This window comes from Zonotrichia albicollis, chromosome 1, assembly GCF_047830755.1.
Source record: "Zonotrichia albicollis isolate bZonAlb1 chromosome 1, bZonAlb1.hap1, whole genome shotgun sequence".
NCBI lineage: Eukaryota > Metazoa > Chordata > Aves > Passeriformes > Passerellidae > Zonotrichia > Zonotrichia albicollis.
This window is the reverse complement of record NC_133819.1, coordinates 13,528,936-13,549,820: the sequence shown is the minus strand read 5'-3', so window position 1 is coordinate 13,549,820 and position 20,885 is coordinate 13,528,936. Positions and strand designations below refer to the sequence as shown.

The window sequence follows — 20,885 nt, the reverse complement described above, 5'->3', positions numbered from 1 at the left end:
AAGGCAAAGAACTGGAAAATGCAGTGGTAATCATTAGAAAGTAAAAGGGTTGGAAAGCTGTATTATTCCTTCTTCTATGACATAAGCTTTAAGGAACTGGGTGAACCTTATACAATGGACATAAATAAATGTAAATCCTTTAAATAACAGGCAAAGTTCTAAGATTATTAAAGGTCTCACTGTTTCCTGTAACAGCTCCCAGTGTTTTATTTGACCCATGGTTTAACAGACATCTTCCCAGCAACTGTTCCAACCTGAGCTCATTTCTAGATATTGGAAGCATGTCCTATGCTTCAGCCAAGCACCAGATCTTCCTTGTGATCTCACTTTCCATTTTCTAAAATTTTCCTGGTTAAAAACAAAAGCAGCTGTCAGAGCAGCTTTGGACTTCTTGTAAGTGAACTGAAGAGCTTATCTCACTTCCTTCTGTCTGATACTGCATGCATAGTGGGCTTTCTGGGTGAGCTGGAAGCACATGCTATGTCTGTATGGGATGCACAGGCTCTTCTGCAGTAATTCTTAACAGAGTAAAGTCTGTGCCCTTTGTTGTACTGGAAAAAAAAATTCACAAAGGCTACACAGATGGATGAGAGAGTCAGAAAAAGAAGTATCAACCATTGCCTGAATCACAAACAAAGCTCAGATATTACTGGAATTCCAAGAAACTAATGGAATGATAAGTCTGGCAAACTGCAGCAAAAATCCTCTCACAGAAGTCCTCCTTGCTCTCCTTGTGGCTCCTGTAATCTGTCCACAAGGAAGAACATGGTTGCTCTTTCTTTCAGTCTCTTAATCCCACAAATATCTTTTCAGGATCACTGTAAAATTCTGGTTTACTGCTCAGGCTCCTTCCAATGTTTCAGCACAACTTTGAAAGCAAGGCAACAGAAACAATGAAGAGTCCCTGCATTATTACCTTTTCATGCTGCTATAGCATAGAAAGCCTGTATGACAGGCACTCTACTTTCTCCTGTCTTTTTCCTTATAAGTAGAGATTTGACACAAGGGTCAAAAATAAAGCTTAGAAAAATAAAAGTAAACAATGGATATTTTTAAAAAGTCCTCAACAAATATGAGAATGACAAAACTGAAAACATCACACTTTTTAATATCATAATGGCATACCTTGTCTGAGTCATGGTTGATCATTTTGACATCAAGCAAAGATTTGATGGTTTTTGTCAGCTCCTTCTCATTCATTTGTGTACTGTCCTGAAGCTCCTTGTAAGTGACAGTCTCACTGTTGTTGAAGGCAAGCAGCACTGCCATTTGGTATGTTGTGACCATGGCTACATAAGGTTTGCACAAATAATTCATTTTTACTTCACCTGTAATGATACAAGTCGTATTTTATAAACTGATGAAAGGTGCTGAAAAGCCATCTGAAGCCAAACTACCAGAGCTCCTCATACATTTCCAGACATTCAACTCAAGTCTGTATTTAACACTTGAAATAGAACAATGACAACTGATGCTGTGAATTTACACATATACAGTGGGGCCCACAACAACTGCCCCACCCTAACTATGCAAACTGGACAAATAGTGCAATATATAATAATAATAAATATATAATAACCATTAAAAAAATTCCAAGTAGCCTCCACACATTGCAATGCATAAATTTCAATTAACAGCTTACACAGAACCTCAGAATAGTGATTAATGAAGAAGTTGATTAAAGGAAAGATTTAAAAACAAAGTAAAATATATGTCCATCAAAAATTTTTCATATTCTTATATTTTTCAAATTCCCATAAAAACAAAAAGCACGGAAGAAATCTACTTGAAAGCAGATTTAGATTTTCTGTGTGAAAGATGAGTTAACAGCTACCTTCTGTTACCAGAACTAGATTTTAATTTTATTACATTGTTGTAGACTATGGTTTTCATCTCCATCTGATATGTTGCAGTGCTCAGTTGTTAAAGCCTGACACTGAAAGCACTTAAAATAAAACATGATTAACTGACACTTACTAAAATAAACACTTGACAATAATAAATACTTAAAAATATGTATTTATGTAGATACTCAAATACTTGAGTAAAATAGTATAATATGCATTCTTAAAATTATTTAGTATTTATGTAAGGAACATCTATACTACAGAAACAATTCCAGGGCAATTGTTATTAACTCAGCAGTTCTGCAGTGCTTTTCTGCAGTTAAGGACACTCAACTCTAGTTTTACTTGGATTTAATAAATCACAAATTTACAAGACATGGATTTTGGAAAATCTAAGTACTAAATATTAATATGTAACACCAAATACATCCATTGACTTTAAATGCAAAATACTGCTCCAACTCCCCATGTTTTTGTCATTTGAAAAGAACTTTTAGCAAGTAACTGTTAGATCATAAATTTAGCAAAGCACTTATTTTTACCTGTACAAAGATAATGTAACCAAGTAAGCTTCCTTCCACTAAAATGCTGACTGTAAAATAATTCAAACTGCAAAACAAAATGAACATCAGTTAGTCACACATATAACTACTCATCAAAATTTTTCATCATCCTACCACCCTAATGAAAAAATACTGGTTTTATGTCCATCACAATGGATGAAAACACTGCAGATCCATTTGTGACAGCATCTTCCTTTAGAAGATGGGTGATGACTGCATCTTAATTTAAGGTCTACCTCTGGTAATGAGAAGAACTTCAGCTGATTCAAAACACCTTTCCCTAAAATGAGATCAAACTCCCTAAACCCCACAATGCCAATCCTGTGTACACACACCTATTTGGCTTATTCTGATTTGGTCTGGAAACTGATTAACATTGTAAAAGAACATAAAAACAGGGAATTTTGATCTCTTTAGGAATTAGGTGCTTCTCCACCCACAAGCTTGCACATATGAAAAGCAGTATTTATACACCACTCAGATAAATATACATTCACAGGAAGCTTCACCAGTCTCAGAAAAAGCTGCTGAAGAGGTTGCCCAGTTACACAGGCCCTCAGATACTTTGGAGTGCAATTGCAATAATTTGTTTTTCTTTCTAAGCCCTTGCCAGAATCCTAAGAGAACTCTCCATGGGTCAAATCATCGAATTGGACAGCAAATAAAGACATTGTCAGACAATTTTCAAGTACTCCCTTCTCAAGGTCATGTTCTGTTTCTTTAGGGAATTCTCATTTAAAGCACTGATCTCTACCTAGGTCACACATGAATAAGTTTGCTCCTTTAAAGTGGCAAGATGGTGAAATTGGACAAGAAACGCAGACTCTGAGCTGCTTCTGACACACAATTCTGTACCAATTTTCCAATTGAGGCAATATACTTTGTGACAATACTCCTATTTAAACCCACAAAGACAGCAAAATCTCATCACAGCTGGTGATCCTGTAGTCTGGGTCAGGAACTATTATATTGCTAAAACCAAGTGTCACTTAAGTGGAAATCAGAGCTGAATAAGTAGTCCTAATATTCAGCAGTAATACAAGAAAAAGATCCTTCACCACAAAAAAAGGCATTTGCCATTATAACTTACATCAAATAGCAATGTAAGGTGTAAAAACAGCTATAAAAATCTCTTATGTCCAATAATACAAAATTTGTATCGCCTAAATTGTACTTCACCATCAAATACACCTTACCAAAGATCAACACAAATATTTTGTTTTTCAACAAAATGGTACAGGTAACATTTAGAATACAATGATATAATCAAAAGCAACAAAATACCTCTACAGTGTAGAAATAATCACATACGAAAAGAATATTTGGCTAAAGCAAAACCTTTACTGCTTTGAGAAACTTTAGAGAAGTTTGCATGAAGCTTGACTTGGAACAGCTTCTATGAAACAGGGAATAAGAAACTTGTATTTGCATCTTAATCTGCTTTAAGACTGTTCAGATTTAATATTAGAAACAAAATCTTCTTTTATCTAAATATTAAGAGTTGGTTTTGAAGCAAAGACCCAACCTAGTTCATTGGATTGCATTTATTAGCATCTCTTTCAGCAATCATAAAGTGTAGAAGAGAGATGTGAAAAGTCTACACAAATCCATACATAAATGCAGTAAGGTATTTGGGTGACCCTTCCACATTGCATATAGACTGGAAATATGATAGACATAATTTACAATAAAAATAAAGCAGCTCAAGTTTTTCTCTGTTAGAGTGATGACTTTTCATTTGGAGTTATTTTACATTTTTCACATATTTACAGGAAGCCTCCTACTAACCTACCATCTGTACACTTTTTTCCAGTTCCTGAGGAATTGCAAATGTAGAAGAAGGAGCCTGAGTTAGAGGCCATGCACCAGCCTGAAAGTATTGGGAAAAACAGAAGCATTAAAATTTTCATACAACACATATATTAAGAAAAAATAAACGCTCTTAAGTGGATGTATAGTGTGCATTATGGCATAAGACAATTAATTCAGGAAGTTTTACTGATCATTTTTTAGCGCACCTTCTGCACACCCCGCTGAGGTATGAATTAAGACTGAAATTTTATATCACTATTGTTTAGGGACCTAGTGGGTTGATTTTACAAGAAACACTAGGAAAGTAAATAATTCCCCAATGACCACAGGCCATCAGCTCCCATATAAAGTAGTATTCATAATTAGAAATGTTGTATATTTGTTATGAGAACATAAAAAGTAAATACAAATAACTCAGCAGCAATAAACATACATTAGTACCTGTAGAACATATATCTGAAAACTAATTCCCAAATCAATGATTGTGTCCTGGTTTTTGATAAAGTTGTTGAATTTGTTGTTGAGATCAGCACTAACACTCATGTCTGTATACATTCGATGGAGCTTGCTGGTAAATTCATAACCACAGGCTTGCTGTGAAGAAATATTGTAACAGGTTTCAAAGTGAAAACAGTACTCATCATATAAATTATGTTCCCTTACTAATACAATATGAAAATCTAGTCAGCAGAAGTGTTGTTATATTTACAGAAAACACTAGTTATAATAAAAACCAAACACTGTTAAATAAAATTATCTTTATCTTAGTTTCACCTTATATACACTAATCTATTTGAAAAATATTGTTTTATAAGATCAAAAGATAGACATGTTTATGAAAGCTCTTGGTACTTTTTTAAGGTTAACATGAATGACTTGAATACAGCTAAAAAAATTATCCAAAACCTCATAAAAATCTCAAATGTCTAGGTGACACTCAGCCTTTTATCTTTCATAGACTACCTAAACATTAGCTTTTGCTGTCAGCTATTGGAAACAGATTTACCAATTGCTAAGTTACCTCTGGCACCCTCTGCTGCTCCCTCTCAACACTACATACTCCTATATTTGTTTATTCTGTTAGAAGAATATTACCTTACCTTTAGTTTGTTTATCATCGCTTCTTCAGAATCCATAGACATAGACAAACCATGAATTAATCTTTTTGCCAACATTCTGGCATAGAACTGCATTAAAAAAAAAAACAGAGACAAGGATTTTAAGAAGTATAACCACATTCTTCAAGTAGGCTTTAAATGTGACATTTTAACCATTATTGAATAGGAAAAGTTACCTTTTGGAATACATCTTTGTCATCAATGTATTTGAAAACAGTAATGAAACTCGTAAGCTTGTCTTCTACTTCATTCTCTGTCATTCCTTTCGCTGATTTCTTTAACAAGTTGTCACAGTATTTGGCCAGCTCAAATTAAAAAAAGAAAAATCAAACCCAAAACTACTTGTCAAGCTTGAGAACAAATGTATGCCAAGGTATTTGGTATTTCCAAATTTCTACAATAGTTCAGACGTGAAATAAGTCCCTCTCTAGTGTCTCACATTGAATACAAGGGTTGCATTCATGGGTAAACAATACATTCTACACCCACAGAAATACAGTCTATACCAGAAATTAGAACCATAGCAATTTTGCACACTCACAAAATGTGCGTGCAGCTTAAGCTGTTACTACTAAAATACACACCTGAGTGTGACCCAGTGTGAGAGCTGGGAATGCATGTGAGGGACCCCATAGCAATTCAGTGGATGGTTATATATAAGGATTATTACTTTGTGTGCATCACTTACCAACTCAGGTGCTTTGCAGATTGACTTGGGCTCCCGATAGTTAACTACTGATGTCAAAGCCTACATAAAACATGGAGCAAAGAGAAAAACTCTCAATGACTTAAACTTTTTTCTTTTATGAAATTTGAAAAAATAAAAAATATCCTCAGAGCAAAGGTCATCTGAGATCCTAAAAAACTGAACTACACAAAAGGGGATAAAAAAAGAAACAATTCATAAAAAGGTTGAATTACCACTCTATGAGAATTTGGTTGTTAAACATTTTCAAGTTGAGAATTCAGTAAAAGTAGAAAGAGTAGAAGAAGAAACATAATTACAGAAAACCAAAGAAAAAATTAAGTTCTGATTAGAAACTTCACAAAAGTATTATGATTGGTATAGAGCAATATTATGGTCCAAAAGAATGGATGGAAAAAAACTTAGGAATAAGTGCAGACAAAGTAGATTTGAGCAGCAGCACATCAACAGCATGTGTGTTGAGCTGAAAAACGTTATGAAGTGTTCACAGCAGTAAGAAACGAAAGCGCCTTTGGTTGTTGGATTTTTTCACACACTGAAAAGAAAAATATATTGTTGAAAGTGGAAATTTGAAGTAGCAGAGTACAAACAATATGGTGGCTGAAGAAAACCTGAATATGATGAAAAAGGAAAGAGATAATGGCAGTTTAGAAATGAAAAGAAGATTATCAGAATAACAGAGTTTCTAAACTACATGTCACATTTAAATTAGTGTTGTAAACTAACAGTGAATCAAAAATACTGCAAGATCATAGTTCCAGGAGTTGCAGTTCCTCTGTAGAAGGTAAATCTTGTTGTTATCATTATAAAGAGAAACTGACATGGAACTCCTCTGTACAATACCTCAAGATGGCAAAATTTGCTAATAGCTCCCTAGAATTCCTCTGAGAAAAGAATGAATGACTTGGCAAGAAATAGGAAACTCTTTAAAGCTTGGAGCAATCTTTTGTAATAATACTGGAGGCAGCAATAGTGATTTTGATAGTCACCATCAAAATTAACAGCTAATCAATATTTTAATTATTTACTGTAAGAAAGATCAATGGAGTGAAGAACTGATGTATTTAAGGAAAAGTACATTGCCTTTGTGCCAGCAAATGAAGTTGTCAGTCTTGTGTTACTCCACCTTCTGGTACATGACATTAATTGCAATGGAGAGAGAAATGTATTTGGTACTGAAATACTTGTTTTAAAATGCTAAATAATTATTGTATCAATGTCACAAATACAGATGGGTAACTACTACTGGTACCATCACTGGTACCTTCTCCATTGTGCCTCTTCAGGTTAACCTTGACTGATAATTGTCAAAGCTTAGACTCTGACATTAGCTACAAACTGCAACTACTGCACACACCACAAAAGAGCAATGAACTGTATGTGTGCATCCTGGGAGAAGAAATTAAAGAAAGAAAATATATTTATTAGTTATAATTAATAATGATTAATATTAAAGTTTATGGTAATTAGAACTGTTATCTTGAATTCCTGCATGACTATGCATTTCAAATAAAAGAGCAGCAAGACACTTTCCCTATATTTGTTATTTAAATTCAAGTGCAACTCTCTCCTGGAAAAAGTTACCTATTGTGGCAGTGATTGAAGCAATCTAAGTTTCCAGGTATTCTTTGCAGTCAACTTGAAAAATCTAAGCAAAGACTCTGTGGATGTAATACTAACAGCATTCAGAGATAAATATAATCTCAGCAAGCAAATTCAAGTTCAAATGCATGCAAGAATTACCAAACCTCCCAAACCTCACCAGATGCCTATTCATTATCTGCACTTATATTTGTACTGAATGGATCAGCACCATTTTTGTGTTTTGAAATATGATGAAAAGAAAGGTCTTTCTTTCAGAAAACAAGTATTAAAATGGTCTCCTTTAATTTATATTTTCCCTTACACTGGAATGTCTTTTGCTCCATTGCATTTCTAAAAAAGAAAGATTGCATATGAACTATCATTGACCATGTGTTGATGCTATCAAGAGTTTTGGTGAGCCTGAATCAGGGTCCTGGATTTTGTTTTTCAATGCTTTGTTTACTTCAGTAAAAATTACCTTGTCAAGGGCACTCATAAAGTGTTGATCACCATTCAAAACAGTGTTGATTAGTTGAACAAATTTACTATGTACTTCCAAAACTGACTCCACAAACTGAGTTGGCATCTAAAGAGGGTAGATAAAACAGAAAGCAAGTTAGTGAGGAAAATAGTAGTATCTAACACAAACATATCTACATTAGTTGTAGATTTTTTACTAATAACTCTTTTTTGAGAAAGTTAATACTACAGTGAGTTTTGAGAGGATGGATTCTGCTGTATTCTCACACTATGATGTTAGACCGTGTTTTGGAAATAAAAAGTCTAGGCTACATTTACTGTCCTGCTATCCGACCAAGATTTGAGTGTATACTGCTCTCATGTAATCTATTTTTTTCCCTAAAATCCATTACTAGCCTTTTCAAAAATCATTAATGCAAACATAAATACAGCAATCAAGCAACTGATATAATAAACTGCTGCTTCTCCCACACAGTGACCTCAGGGACAGAAAATCTGAATGATCCCTTTACATTTTCCTACATAGGGGAGTTACCAATTGAATTTCATGCACCACATTCCAGCACCATATTCTGCATAAAAATGACTGACAGGAGCTGGAGGAGTCCCTACACAGACAAGCTGGCAGGCACAAGTGCAACAGTGTGAAAGGCACTGGCTCTGTAGCATTACTCCCTAAGTACATTCTCAGGTCACACACTAAAAATGTTTCAAAGTGCACAATTTATACAATAGAACAAGTATTTCACACTGAAATTATCTACATAAGGCTGTGAATTGTCACTACCCTCATGGATCTGTATTTATTTCTGTGAGTAGACACTACTAGTTTGAAAGAGTAAGTTCAACAAACCTAAAAATAATTGGAAAGCAAACTACACTACTAAAGGCTGCAGTATGCACACTGAAGTTACAGTGGAGCCACTGAATAGCAAGCATTCCTGTGCAGTCAGTAACAGAGTGAGGGTACAACAGCTTGTGTTTCTGCATTATTATAGACAGAGACACTGCATAGCTAAAGTCACCATCCCAAAGTGAGCACAGATCTAGACAGCAAGAGGCGCACATGCACAAATACTATGTCAAACAAAAGCTTGTAATTTGTCTCTGAACAGCAATGCTGGAGAAACAAAAATGGAATTGAGTAATTTAAACAGACAAAAATAGAAAAAAGTTTAACATACTTTAGTAAAATAAATAAGATAATATTTTCAGAAATTACATGACAATATAAAGCAAAATTACTACAAAGCTATTAGGAAAACCAGCAGATTGAAATCAGGACAGGATGTCAAGCCTTTACAAAGTGGAATCACTGGCTTCTAACATACCAGAACAGCAAATGCCACAGACTTAAGAGAAATTCAGAAAAAAAATGCATACATGGAACAAAAGGACCTACTTGCCCTGGCAGTATTAAGCAAACAACAATGAGAAATATCTAGCTGCAGTTGTTTCTGGTTAGATCACAACAATTACAACAATCAGCTCTCAGGACAGATAATGTGGCACAGCTAACCATGCTGATGGGAAGTTACAACTTATCCATCACGTTCCAAACCAACTTTTCGCTGGCAAAATTAAAAAAAAAAAAACAACAAAGAGGATCAAGAATATTAATCAAACAGTCATTTCAGTTGCCTGAGGAAACTCACATTTTCCTGAGAAAGATTGCTGGTTGCTCTAAGGCCCTCATCATGGATATGGTTTTGTAGTTCCTGAATCATATGAGGTAAACCACTGGACACAGCACGGAGCAGAGTATACATATTTGCCATGTCTGTAACAGAGATACATTTTTATAGAGTACACTTAGAAACATCAAAAATTAACACTTAATATAGTACCATCATTTCAAACAGAACTTTCTAAAGACTGAAACAATACCAACTATTTTGAAAGCAAAAAATTAACATACACTAGATCACTGAGAAACGAAAAAAGGAAAGAGTAGGGCTACTATCAGTGTTTATTGAGTCCTGCCATTGTGACTACCTCACCCTTCTAATAGAGCTTGTTTAGGAGAGACTCTAAGAAGAGAGGTGGGCTAGTGTGGAGAAATAGTGTGCCAGTTTATTTTAAATCCTGGCCTTTCTTAATATCCCTTAGCAGCAGCTGATTAAAAACACTTTAGATATCTTCTTGACTTTTTACTTGCCTCTAGTGGTAGCTTGAAATTTTTCTCAGGTGAAAAAAGCTCTAAACAAGCAACTGCTATTTTTATTATATTTTTCCTCTCTGCACCCTCAAAAAAGAAACCAAACAAAATAGATGGAAACTCTGATGAAGCTTGAAAAATTCCCTGGAAACTGAACTCACCATTATTAAATACAATTTGAGTTTGACTGTGAAAAATAATTTGTTTCACATAAGAGACACCATCTTTCATGCAAGAATAAGCATTCTTTCAAAGGTAAGAGGCATGCAGTCATCAAGAAGCATGTTTTTTTAGTCAGGCAGGGAATATTAACTACAAGAGCATCTCCTTCTGTAAAAAAAATTTGGGAGGAGAGGTCACAAAAGATCCAGGACAATAAAAAGTGGCTATGAAAAGATGCCAAAATATTTTATAAGCCTGACCTGTTAAGTGATGATGAAGAAATCTGTTAAGGCAGAGCCATTGGTTTACAAAAGAAAACACAAGCATAAAATATTATTATTTCTACAGGACACAGGACTTGAATGTGTTTTTAAGATGACTAAGACAAGGAAAGAGAAAGAGCCTTAGCTGAAAGAAGGATTGTTAGCAGTAAAAAAAAAAAGGTTTTGATTATATACTTGGAAGAATAAAAATTAGTTGCGTGCTAAACGAAAAATGTGATTCAGGGTTCAATGAAGATTTATCTAGATAAGTAACATTAGTTGAAAATGCTTATATGCACAGAAGGCCATTGAAAAAAGATAGGAAATTGCAATGCTAAGTGAATAAAACAAAAAACCATTCCAGTCTTTTTGTGACAAGTGAGACTTACCATTTCTTTTCTCTTGTCTGATAATATTGTGACATTCTGCATGTAGAAACTGCAAGTGATCAGCTACCATCCTCTGCTGGCATTCATGAGTCACCTTGCCATATGAGCTGGGATTCAAGTACTTCCGACACCGCATTTCTTCATCTTTTAATCTACCTAAAACCTACACAACAGAGTTTAAACTGCAAGCTGAAGAAATGCTGACAACCTATATAGCACCAGAATACACAACAGTGTATGTATGTACAATGAGAAACAAGAGTAAGTAAGAAGAGGTACAAAAGAATTTGTGCAGGATGAAAAATTTAATTTATTTATTCTTCGGAATCAGGCTATTACTGAATGGACATAATTTAGTCTGAGTACTAACTAGGCCTGGCCACTACTAGATGTCTACCAGCATTCCATAGTTTTCATCTTGAAATTTCTTTTTCCTTTTAACGTTGTGACTAGTCTTCCCCAATTTCTCTTACTCATACTTCTTATTCCTTCTGAGAAAATTTTACCACAATACTTAACAAAAAGAGAACTCCAAGAACCACTTTACTGTTCCAAGTCCATCTGCTCATATGCAAACATCTGCTCAATAGGTACAGGAGTACATCTGAGCTATTAATAAAAGCTCTTTTTATAACTCAGTGAAGGAAATAGGCTTAATCATAAAATAAGTCATATGAATACTGCCATAAAAGCACTTACACCCTGTGAATATGAGGGAGGTTTAGGGAGAGTAGTGCAGCTACAGACTGCTAGTGATAGGCAAAACTGCTTTTGGTTTAGTTTAAGTCTTAGCCTGCCCCTGAATTTCAACACAGCTTAAAACACATTAACTTAAAAGCAATTCCACAGCCCTCTTCTCAACTCTGCTATCTTGGTAGTGCAGACAGGACAGGACCAAGAACTGACTCCCAGTATTGTATCAATCTTTGTTTTCTCAAAATAGGTATAAGAATTACAAATAATTTATTCACAACATAACTTCATACACCACAAAGCAAAATGAAAGTAAATCCACCTCAGAGTATGTAATTTTTAATAATGTTTTGTAACAACTTAAGAGTCTTTTCTAACCACATATTGCTAAAACTCTAATGTTACACTACTCCAAAGTGAAAGAAAATAAGGAAGTGAGAAAGTAATACTAATCAACCTGATATGTTTTAATTTTTTTGACTTTTCACTTTTTGTACCATTGAGTCACCATTTATTATGAAATATTTTGATACTGACTGTCCAGCCATGGCAAGGTTTGTACTCTATGTTCAGATTAACCATGTCACCAAAAAGTACCATTTCAATTAGATGAAAGCATAACATGAAGAACAACTATAAGAACTTCAGAGGACATCATGTATCATGAGTAAAATGATTTTAATTATTGCATGTATATTGAAGAATCTCTTACCTTCTCCATGTACTGCGAGCAATTTGACTCTTGCAATAAGTTCGAAGCTTCTTGTTTATAATACTCCCCTGTTTCATTCAGAAAAGGACACTCAAAAATTTCCTGATAAAACTAGAAAAGAGAAGTTTTTTTAAAGGACAAATAATGTATATACTAGACTGATATTCCAAATTAAAAATACATAATCAGAAATGTGCATCTACCTTTAGGGGGAATTTTTTCTTATACTGTTCAACATGAACAAAGGAGTTAATAACCCCATGGATTACTTTCTGGTTTGGGTCTTCTCCACAGCGATCACTGAAATAGACAAAGAAAACATTTATGAGAATGCAGGTATGTGGTGTAACTCATTTATAGCCAAATGAAATAGAATTGGATTAAAACATTTTCCAGTAAACTTCCCTGCTCAAACTGGCAAAACTGAAAGAGATTAATCTTAAAATAAAAAATGCACTTCTTTCTCTCATATACATTTAAATTTTTGAGATAGTTATTCATAAACATTCAAAAGCATTTAAAGGGTAAAGAAATTTCCAAGTATTTGCTAAGGATCTAAGTATTCCAAATTATATACTCTATGCAAGTAGTTTAAAAGCTACAGTAATTTCCATATTGTATTTGTAGCCTTTATTACATTGAGTACCTTTACACTCTTGCTCCTTCCAAAAAATCCATCCTTTTTACCAGCACCACAACAAGAAGTATGCTGTTTTCTTTTCTGAACATCTACTATTCAACATGTAGATTTCAAGTGGAATAAATAACACACCTGGCACACTATGTCATAATATTTAATCATACATCACACAAAAGGAAAACCTTACATCTTCCAGTGAAGTTCTTAGCTTCAAATGAAGGAGCTGAAGTGAAAACAATGCTGTCTTCAGTTCCATTCAGGTGAAAATAGAAGTAAATTAAAAAGACTGGTGTTCAGCCCTTTGCAAAGACTGGGAAATAACCAGCATTCAAAACAGCACAAACTTCCTCTTTAGACATGAAAAGCTCTTAAAAATTCCACTTTTCATATGTACTTTACAACTCAGTAAAAAAAATTCTCTAACTCCTAAGGTGTTAAATAGGACTAAAATATGATTTATAAAAGGGTATTTATGATTAAGCATCAAAGACAAACATTACCATATAGCCATCTAGGCTGGGGGGAAATGGGAGAGAAGTAATTTTGCTAATATCATTTATTTTGGTTTGTAATCAGGAAAAACTCCAGAGGATGCCCATGAGCTGTGGAGGTTTATCAGGACAGCCACACCAGCAGCCATTGTATTATGCACACCAGACCATCTTCATGTATTCACAAGTGTTAATCATTGATACTGCTCTCAAACACTATTGCTTTCTCTGATCTGAAAACTTAAACTTAGGATGGGTGTCAAGAATTAGCTCTCTTAACAGATAATGAACAGTCCCTGTATGGTTTTTGCAGCTTTAATATCCATTACAGATGAACTGAACTGATGGGTTCCATCAGGGATGGTCTGATTTTTATCATCCATTACAGATGTACTGAACTGATGGGTTCCATCAGGGATGGTCTGATTTTTTCACACTGGGAACAAGATTTCCTCTGGTTGTGGGAGATGACCAATAGAATAAACCTGGCTTTGGGTACATGTAATGACATCCTGCATCCTTGCCAAAATCTGTCTGCAGGGTCTGGTTTATGATGGCAGAGGCAGCAGCACAGAAGCACAGAAGGGAGAAGTCCCACCTGCCCTGGGGGCCCAGGAGCACAGAGAGCTGCAGGATGCACGCAGCCTGAACACAGGGCTGGGCCATGGAGCACAGGAAAGCACAGAACTAAAGGCTGAGCCTATTATACAAATATACAAAGGAACATTAGGAAAGAGCTGTATGAGTACAGGAGACATGCTCCATGGAAGAGCTGGAAGGAAGGAAACAAGCTGTTGAAGCAGAGGTCAGATGCTCAAAGGCAATAAATGAAAACAAACCCAGCACAGAACAGGCCTTGCCTGCTCTGGCAGCCATTTCAGGTTTTATTTACACCAATGGCACTCTGCTCCCAGGAATGTGTAGTGCAAACGTCAAAAAAGTTTGACAGAAGTTTTAAGGACGACTTTCACAAAAGCTGTAGTAGTAAGAACAACTGCCACACTATAATGGAATTGGTGACCCTGCAAAGGTAGAAGTCTATTAAACATTTATTTTCTTTCTTGGTAGCACTCAGCAAGCAATACAGATGCATAAAGCCACAGAGCAGCTGCAACACAGGTAGAAGCAGGGACGTCACAGGATATCTTGGGTACAGGAAAGGAATCTGGATAAAAAGATTAAGTGCTAGAAACACAAATTCCACTAATTTAGGTGGTGGCAAGTTTTTTTTTTCCAAAAAATAGAGAAAGCTACAAAACACACCCAAGAAAGTTGTGCTGGTTTATATTAACTCCATCTTGTTCCTGTCCTTAGACTCAAGCTAACGGTGAGTGTTCAACATGTACTGTACAGTGTATTACTACAGCCCCTTCAGGTACAATAATTAGATACCAAATGCATTAAAAGAAGATTCCATCACTCACAAGTGCTCTGCTGTGTCAGACCAAGGATCTTTCAAGGCCCATTGCCTACAGAATTCATTGTCAACTAGGTGAGACTGTTCCAAACACTTTTTAAGATGTTAATTTCCAATAGTTTTTATTTCAAATAAATGGTACAGATAATGTATCAGCTTAGACAGGAATAAGTCCAGTTAGTTAGAAAATGTTAGTTATCTTTAGTAGAGAAGTTAGTCTGTCTCTCAGTTGGTCTGTACTAATCACACTGTCATTTGAGATAGCCCCTGAGTAATTTCCAAAATATTTCTGTTTAAGAATTTCATAGATGAATTTTCTCACAATTCAAGATCTTGTCAGCTTCCTGTTGTGTTGAAACAAGAATGCTTAAGTTAATACTCAGCTCACCTTGTAGGAAGAGTGCCTGGGCTAGAGGGAGGGGGATGAAAGTGTTACACTCAGAACTCTCTATTAGGAGTGCAGTCAGACAAGACAAGCTGAAGTGATTTCAGAATTCTCTGCTGTTCAAAGGGGCTAACCCTGTTCCCTTTTGCTCAGTCACAGCCCTCCATCTCTCTTCCTTTGCTTTGGCACTCATCTAATGCTTTGCTGAATTGACTTGTGCCAACTTGGTGAAACATTATCCAGGATGGTTTTCTGTCACATTAGCAGTTCAGCTGAGTCACTAAGGAACCAGGTGAGCACCAAATTCAGCACATGAAAGGCAGCAGAGCACAGCCTGCTCCTTTTTGGTGTCAGTAAAATCTTAGATCAGTTGTTCAGCTGAGCCACAGGCCACTACTTGTAGTTCTTTATTTTCATGTAAAAAAAAAAAGTTTATTGTCAGTTTTAAAGTATAATGTATTGCACAAGCTTATAGCTTCTAAAAAGTTGGTGTGCTCAAGGCTGTAGTCAGAGGTCTTCTTAAAAATCCAGTTAAATACACTGATACAGTAACATTTGAAAGAAGAATTTGTGGCTCTGCTTTCTTACCTTTTCCACTACAGTAAGAAAGCTACTTTTACATGCAATAATTTATACAGTGTTGGTTATCAACTCCACATACTGTTCTATGCTACACAAACTTCCTACCATGAAGTAGTTCAACTGACCCATCCACAGTAATTTAATTTTTTTAAAGCATTGTAATAAACTGAACCATGCACAAACAACTACTATGAGGAAGGTGTAGAATAGATGAGTTTTTAAGCATATACATGTATTAGCAATTTTATTAAAAATTTAAAGTTATATGATTCCCATGCATATTCTTACATGTCTGACAGATATAACTTATGATATCCACCTTGTTTAATCCCTGAATTACTGAACTCAATGCTAAAAGACATTGAAATCACTTGCAGCAGCATCTTTAAAACTGCCTCTTAAAAACTGTATTGGCCACAGACATTACAGCAAAGAAAAGCAACAAGCCTATTGTTACATGCAAAGGCCATCCTCGGAGTCCCCACAGGAAGCACTGCATTTCATGACAGCAGGAACAAAAACAGCTACAAGAAGTAGTTCTCTCTTATGTAATTAATTAAATGATGTGCAAATCACAAAGTGGCTAGAAGAAACTTAAAACGAATTGCTGGATGTATATTTTGAGAAGCAGAACTAAATTAACTAAATTAACTTCTCTGAGACTCCTTAATAAAGAATGGGGAAAAAATCCAAATCCAACCATTAGAGACAAGGACGGAAGTTTTATTCCAAAGTTTCCAAATAGTTTAGTAACAAATTATTTCAACTTGTTACAGTCTCAAGATCTAATACCTCCAAAAGCCAGTGACAGCCTTGATCTAAAGGCCCTGAGAAGGGCTGCAATCAGTTTCAAGCTAAATACAGACCATTATTTTAAGGGGCATCAGATATCTGTTGAAAAAGGTTTTCACAGGCATTTCCACTCCCACCCACCAGTGAAATAAACACATTAAGTAAGACAAGTCTCCAGCATCACTATGCTTGATGTAACAAAGGAGAATGTTCTTCACCATGAATTAGGGAATCTCCATTTATTAAAAATAATTGAAGTAAAAATGGATAAAGCACTATTAGTCCTGGTTACAAAGGAACCATGATTCAACAAGTGAAAACAAAGAAATACTTCCTGGCTTCAGAAATGCCATCCAAAAGAGACATCATATTCCCTCCTTTGTTGTCAAATATTTAATTCAGGAAAGAAAAATACAAATTAGGTTTTCAATGCCTTACAGGTTTTTTTCTGACCAAGTGCATGTTCAAAGAAATTAATCTGCTAAGATAGCTCTCCCCCTCAGTTTACCTACACCAGTCTGGTCACCTGAGTAATCACTTAAAAAACCCCAATTATTAGACAACTCCAGATTGTTGTATCCTAACACTGGTAGGAGTGCAGAAACTGATGAAACTTGCAACTATGCACAAGATCTGTAGTAGATCCCGAATTTCTGTTTATTCATAAATTAGCTTCCTTAGAAGTTAAATAAAATTTTTAAATCAAAGCTTTACAAGTCCCAAGCTCTTTGGCTTTGTTTAGAAGTATTAAAAAATATATTCAAAAATAAAATAATAACTTTGCTTCAGACTACAAAAATTAATTATCTTCATTTTACTCAAGTGAAACACCAAAAATGTTAAGTGAAGGTACTGATCTGAAAAATAGAAACCCAGAAGCTTTGTCACTTGCCAGAATTGTTCTGGGTTCCATACAAACACAGTTTCTCTGGCTTTGGCAAATCTTTGCCCAAGGTCTGGTCCTTAACTTGACTGACAGCACAAAAGCTAAATGCAGACAGCATCAGGTGGAGAAAAAGGCAAAAAGCATCCTATGGGACCTGGACATTTATTCTAACTCCTCTCCTATGCCATTGATAAGAAGGGTTGCTGAAACAGAAAGATCACTGCTCTGTGGTTACAGGGAATTCACTGCCTTTTTGTACACATGAAAGCCACAAATACACAGCTACAACAAGAAAAGCTGATAGACCATCACCATCAGAAAAGAAGTTACCTTAGAAGAACCAAACATAAAAAATTCTGTCAAAGTCCACAGATTTTCAAAGTAAAAAAAAAAAGTGCAATACCCCCACCTTATGTTAAAGCAAGAAACAATCACTCACTTTTTTATTTCTCGGAGGAGCATCCGAATAAGGATGGCCTGCAGTGGCTCAATCATTAATTTTCTCCACATATCAAGAGCTAGCTGTCAGGACACAACACAAGTTGACATCAATAAAAAGTACATTTTAAAAAAAACCTAAAAACCACCACACCAAACTCAGGACAGGACCAAAGATGACACAATTCCCATTCAGGATTTTAAAAATTCAGTTGTTAGGTAAGCTCTTCTTTCCCTAGTCAGGCAGTATGTGAATGTTGGCTTCCCAGCCTGCATTCTTCCTACACATCTCATAGAACTGATTCATTCCTCGGTTCTACTCCAAGGATTCTCAAATGCATATAAAGACTCCAAGCAAGTTGGTTACAAGGGCAGATTTTGAGACTACACATAAACAAAACCTCTGCACAGTAATATGTAAGTAACACACCTTTCTAACCCAAGTGTGTGAATGTGTACAAACACCAGTATTTCTAACAATGACTGCAAAATAAGCCTCAACTGACAAAAGAGATTTCTCTTGGCCAATCTGTCAGAGGTGACAGTCAAAAACACAGAATCCCTTCACCAACACACAAAGAACACCTCCAAACGAAGATGCTTACATCTTAACCAAAGTCACCGGCAAGCAAACATTTGGCTTCAAATGGAATTCAAATCAATTCCAGAATTCATCAGTTCTTATGGGTGAAGCCATTGCTCCCAAGATACACCATTTAAAAAAAACCACAGTTGGAATAGTTCAAATGAGCTTTTGCACTTGAATCAAAGTCAGATTTAAAGCCCAAAAGGGATAAAGTGATCCCTTATATACAGAGAATAATTGCACATAGGAGGCCTCCAAAAACACCTGCCAGGAAGTAGCAGACTGGGAAAAAATAAAACTGCACAGTTCAGTAAGGACAGAGGGAATATTGCTTCTAAGAAAGCTTTGACACAACTAACAGGTCATTACATTTAAAAATTAAACTATCAGTCAGGTATGTCTTAAATGAAAGGAGGCACATAGCTATCAACTGCTAATCTGATCCCCTCAGTGAAATAAATTTCCTTTCTAAAAAGCAAACAAATGAACTTGCTCCAACTGTCACAGCTATTCAGCACCCACACTGCAATACAGAAAGTAAACCTGCCACAACTGCACCATAAGCAGGCTAAAGGAGAGGTAAAGGTTTGCTTATAATTCCAAACACAGATCATGTTTTGAAACCTAAGTTGTCTTAGGAGAGTAGCTGGAGAACAGGCAAGTTTCTGTAAGACAACAGGAACTCATCCAGTACAGAATGAAAGAAGCCAGCTGAAAGAAAACAGCTCTGGAGAGACAGAAGAAAAGGAGGGGGAAAAAAGGAGAAGAACTGACACATTTCGTGAATAGGTGGTGGAAAGAAACAACCTCAGGTAGATCAATTCTGCAATGTGGTCTAGCATGGTCCTCACATATGAGCTACCAGTGGGAAGCAAAGTCAATCACCTATTGGAATTTTCTTGTCAAATAAACTATAGACAGATCAATCCAGCAACTTGGTTGTATTAGTTCAAGACAGTTTCTCCCACTCGAGGACAGGGACTGATCTTACTTCTCCAACTAGACTGGCAGCACTGAAAATAGCAGTTTTCTCCATTTTGCCAGAATCTATTTCTGGGGGTAAAAAAAACCAGAAGGCACATCTTAAACAAAGGTATTTAAACTCAGGGCTCTCACAGAGCCATTGAAAATTCAAGAGTTTGAAATCAGTGATAGGAGCTCAACTCAGAAAAGCAGTGTCCTTCACCATGCATTCATAACAGAGAGAGAAGAAAAAAGCAAGCACTTGCAAGCAGTGGCAGACTATTTTCATTAACTTATCTCATCCTGTACATTTCCTAGTACAATTACTGAATGTCTGGAACACTTGGGGGAAGAAGAACTGTTTGAAGCTGTGCCCACACCTCACACACACAGCTCTGCTCTCATGTACAGACCTACTGTTACACCCATAGAAGAACTGGGCAAGAATGGACTTGTTTAAGATTACTGAAAAGCTCCCAAAGTTTTGTTACCACACAAGAGTGATGTTGAGACAGAAACTTCAGAACAGAGAGTGCAGTTCTGCTTCTAAAAATACTGGGCATTATTTCTGTAACTTCATGCTGAGACTGAAGAGAACAATACATAAAATAAACATGTTTGCCCTTGGGTAGATAAAGGCCAGATCATTTCAGTCATCTAAAATGTAATACATAAACAGTAATTCTTTCCATTCTAAAGTGATGAACAACAAATAATTTGACTTCTACTAGAGCCCTTGTACAATCCAAAGAATAAAAGATAGAATCCTACAGGAACCATAATGAAAGAGTAAATGCTTTCAAAACAAAGACTTGACAAACTTGCCAAGTGCCTTGCAGGTCAAGAAATGCAGCAATGAATTCACCAAAATAGTGCTGCAATTAATACATGAATGTAGGACTCAAGTGTCCATTAATTTTCAGGACAAAGGAGTGACTGCTATAAACTTAATCCTACACCAGTTGTGAACAGATATTAACTTTACTGCCTTGAGATTAGCAAGGAAAGCTTTTATACTTTGTCACATCAAGAAATAGAAGCCTAAAAACTAATATTTCAAGGGCTTCCAAAAACAAAAGTATACTAATTCTTCAACATGTTTTTTAGATAGCAGTATCACTTAAGAATCTAAAGTTTATTTGCAAAGTGTTTCTATTATCACATTTTAAATCCAAGTTTTCCAACCGTTTTCATATTTGTTTCTTTTCCCTGCCACGT

The 20,885-nt window shown here is 35.7% G+C and overlaps 1 protein-coding gene across 4 annotated transcripts in view; it reads right to left on the bottom strand.

The window, feature by feature from the left end:
- CUL2 (cullin 2) overlaps positions 1-20,885 on the bottom strand; it is a 41,119-nt gene that overhangs the window by 6,035 nt on the left and 14,199 nt on the right. For all 4 annotated transcript variants that reach the window (XM_074557340.1, XM_074557288.1, XM_074557228.1 and 1 more), the window contains exons 6-18: positions 18,120-18,202; positions 12,691-12,787; positions 12,488-12,598; positions 11,083-11,245; positions 9,766-9,890; positions 8,109-8,216; positions 6,029-6,088; positions 5,517-5,645; positions 5,323-5,409; positions 4,664-4,816; positions 4,203-4,280; positions 2,390-2,456; positions 1,126-1,328 (exon numbers count right to left, since the gene is read on the bottom strand). In XM_074557340.1, coding sequence (XP_074413441.1) covers positions 1,126-1,328; positions 2,390-2,456; positions 4,203-4,280; positions 4,664-4,816; positions 5,323-5,409; positions 5,517-5,645; positions 6,029-6,088; positions 8,109-8,216; positions 9,766-9,890; positions 11,083-11,245; positions 12,488-12,598; positions 12,691-12,787; positions 18,120-18,202 — 1,464 coding nt within the window. The remainder of the gene's footprint in view (positions 1-1,125; positions 1,329-2,389; positions 2,457-4,202; positions 4,281-4,663; positions 4,817-5,322; positions 5,410-5,516; positions 5,646-6,028; positions 6,089-8,108; positions 8,217-9,765; positions 9,891-11,082; positions 11,246-12,487; positions 12,599-12,690; positions 12,788-18,119; positions 18,203-20,885) is intronic.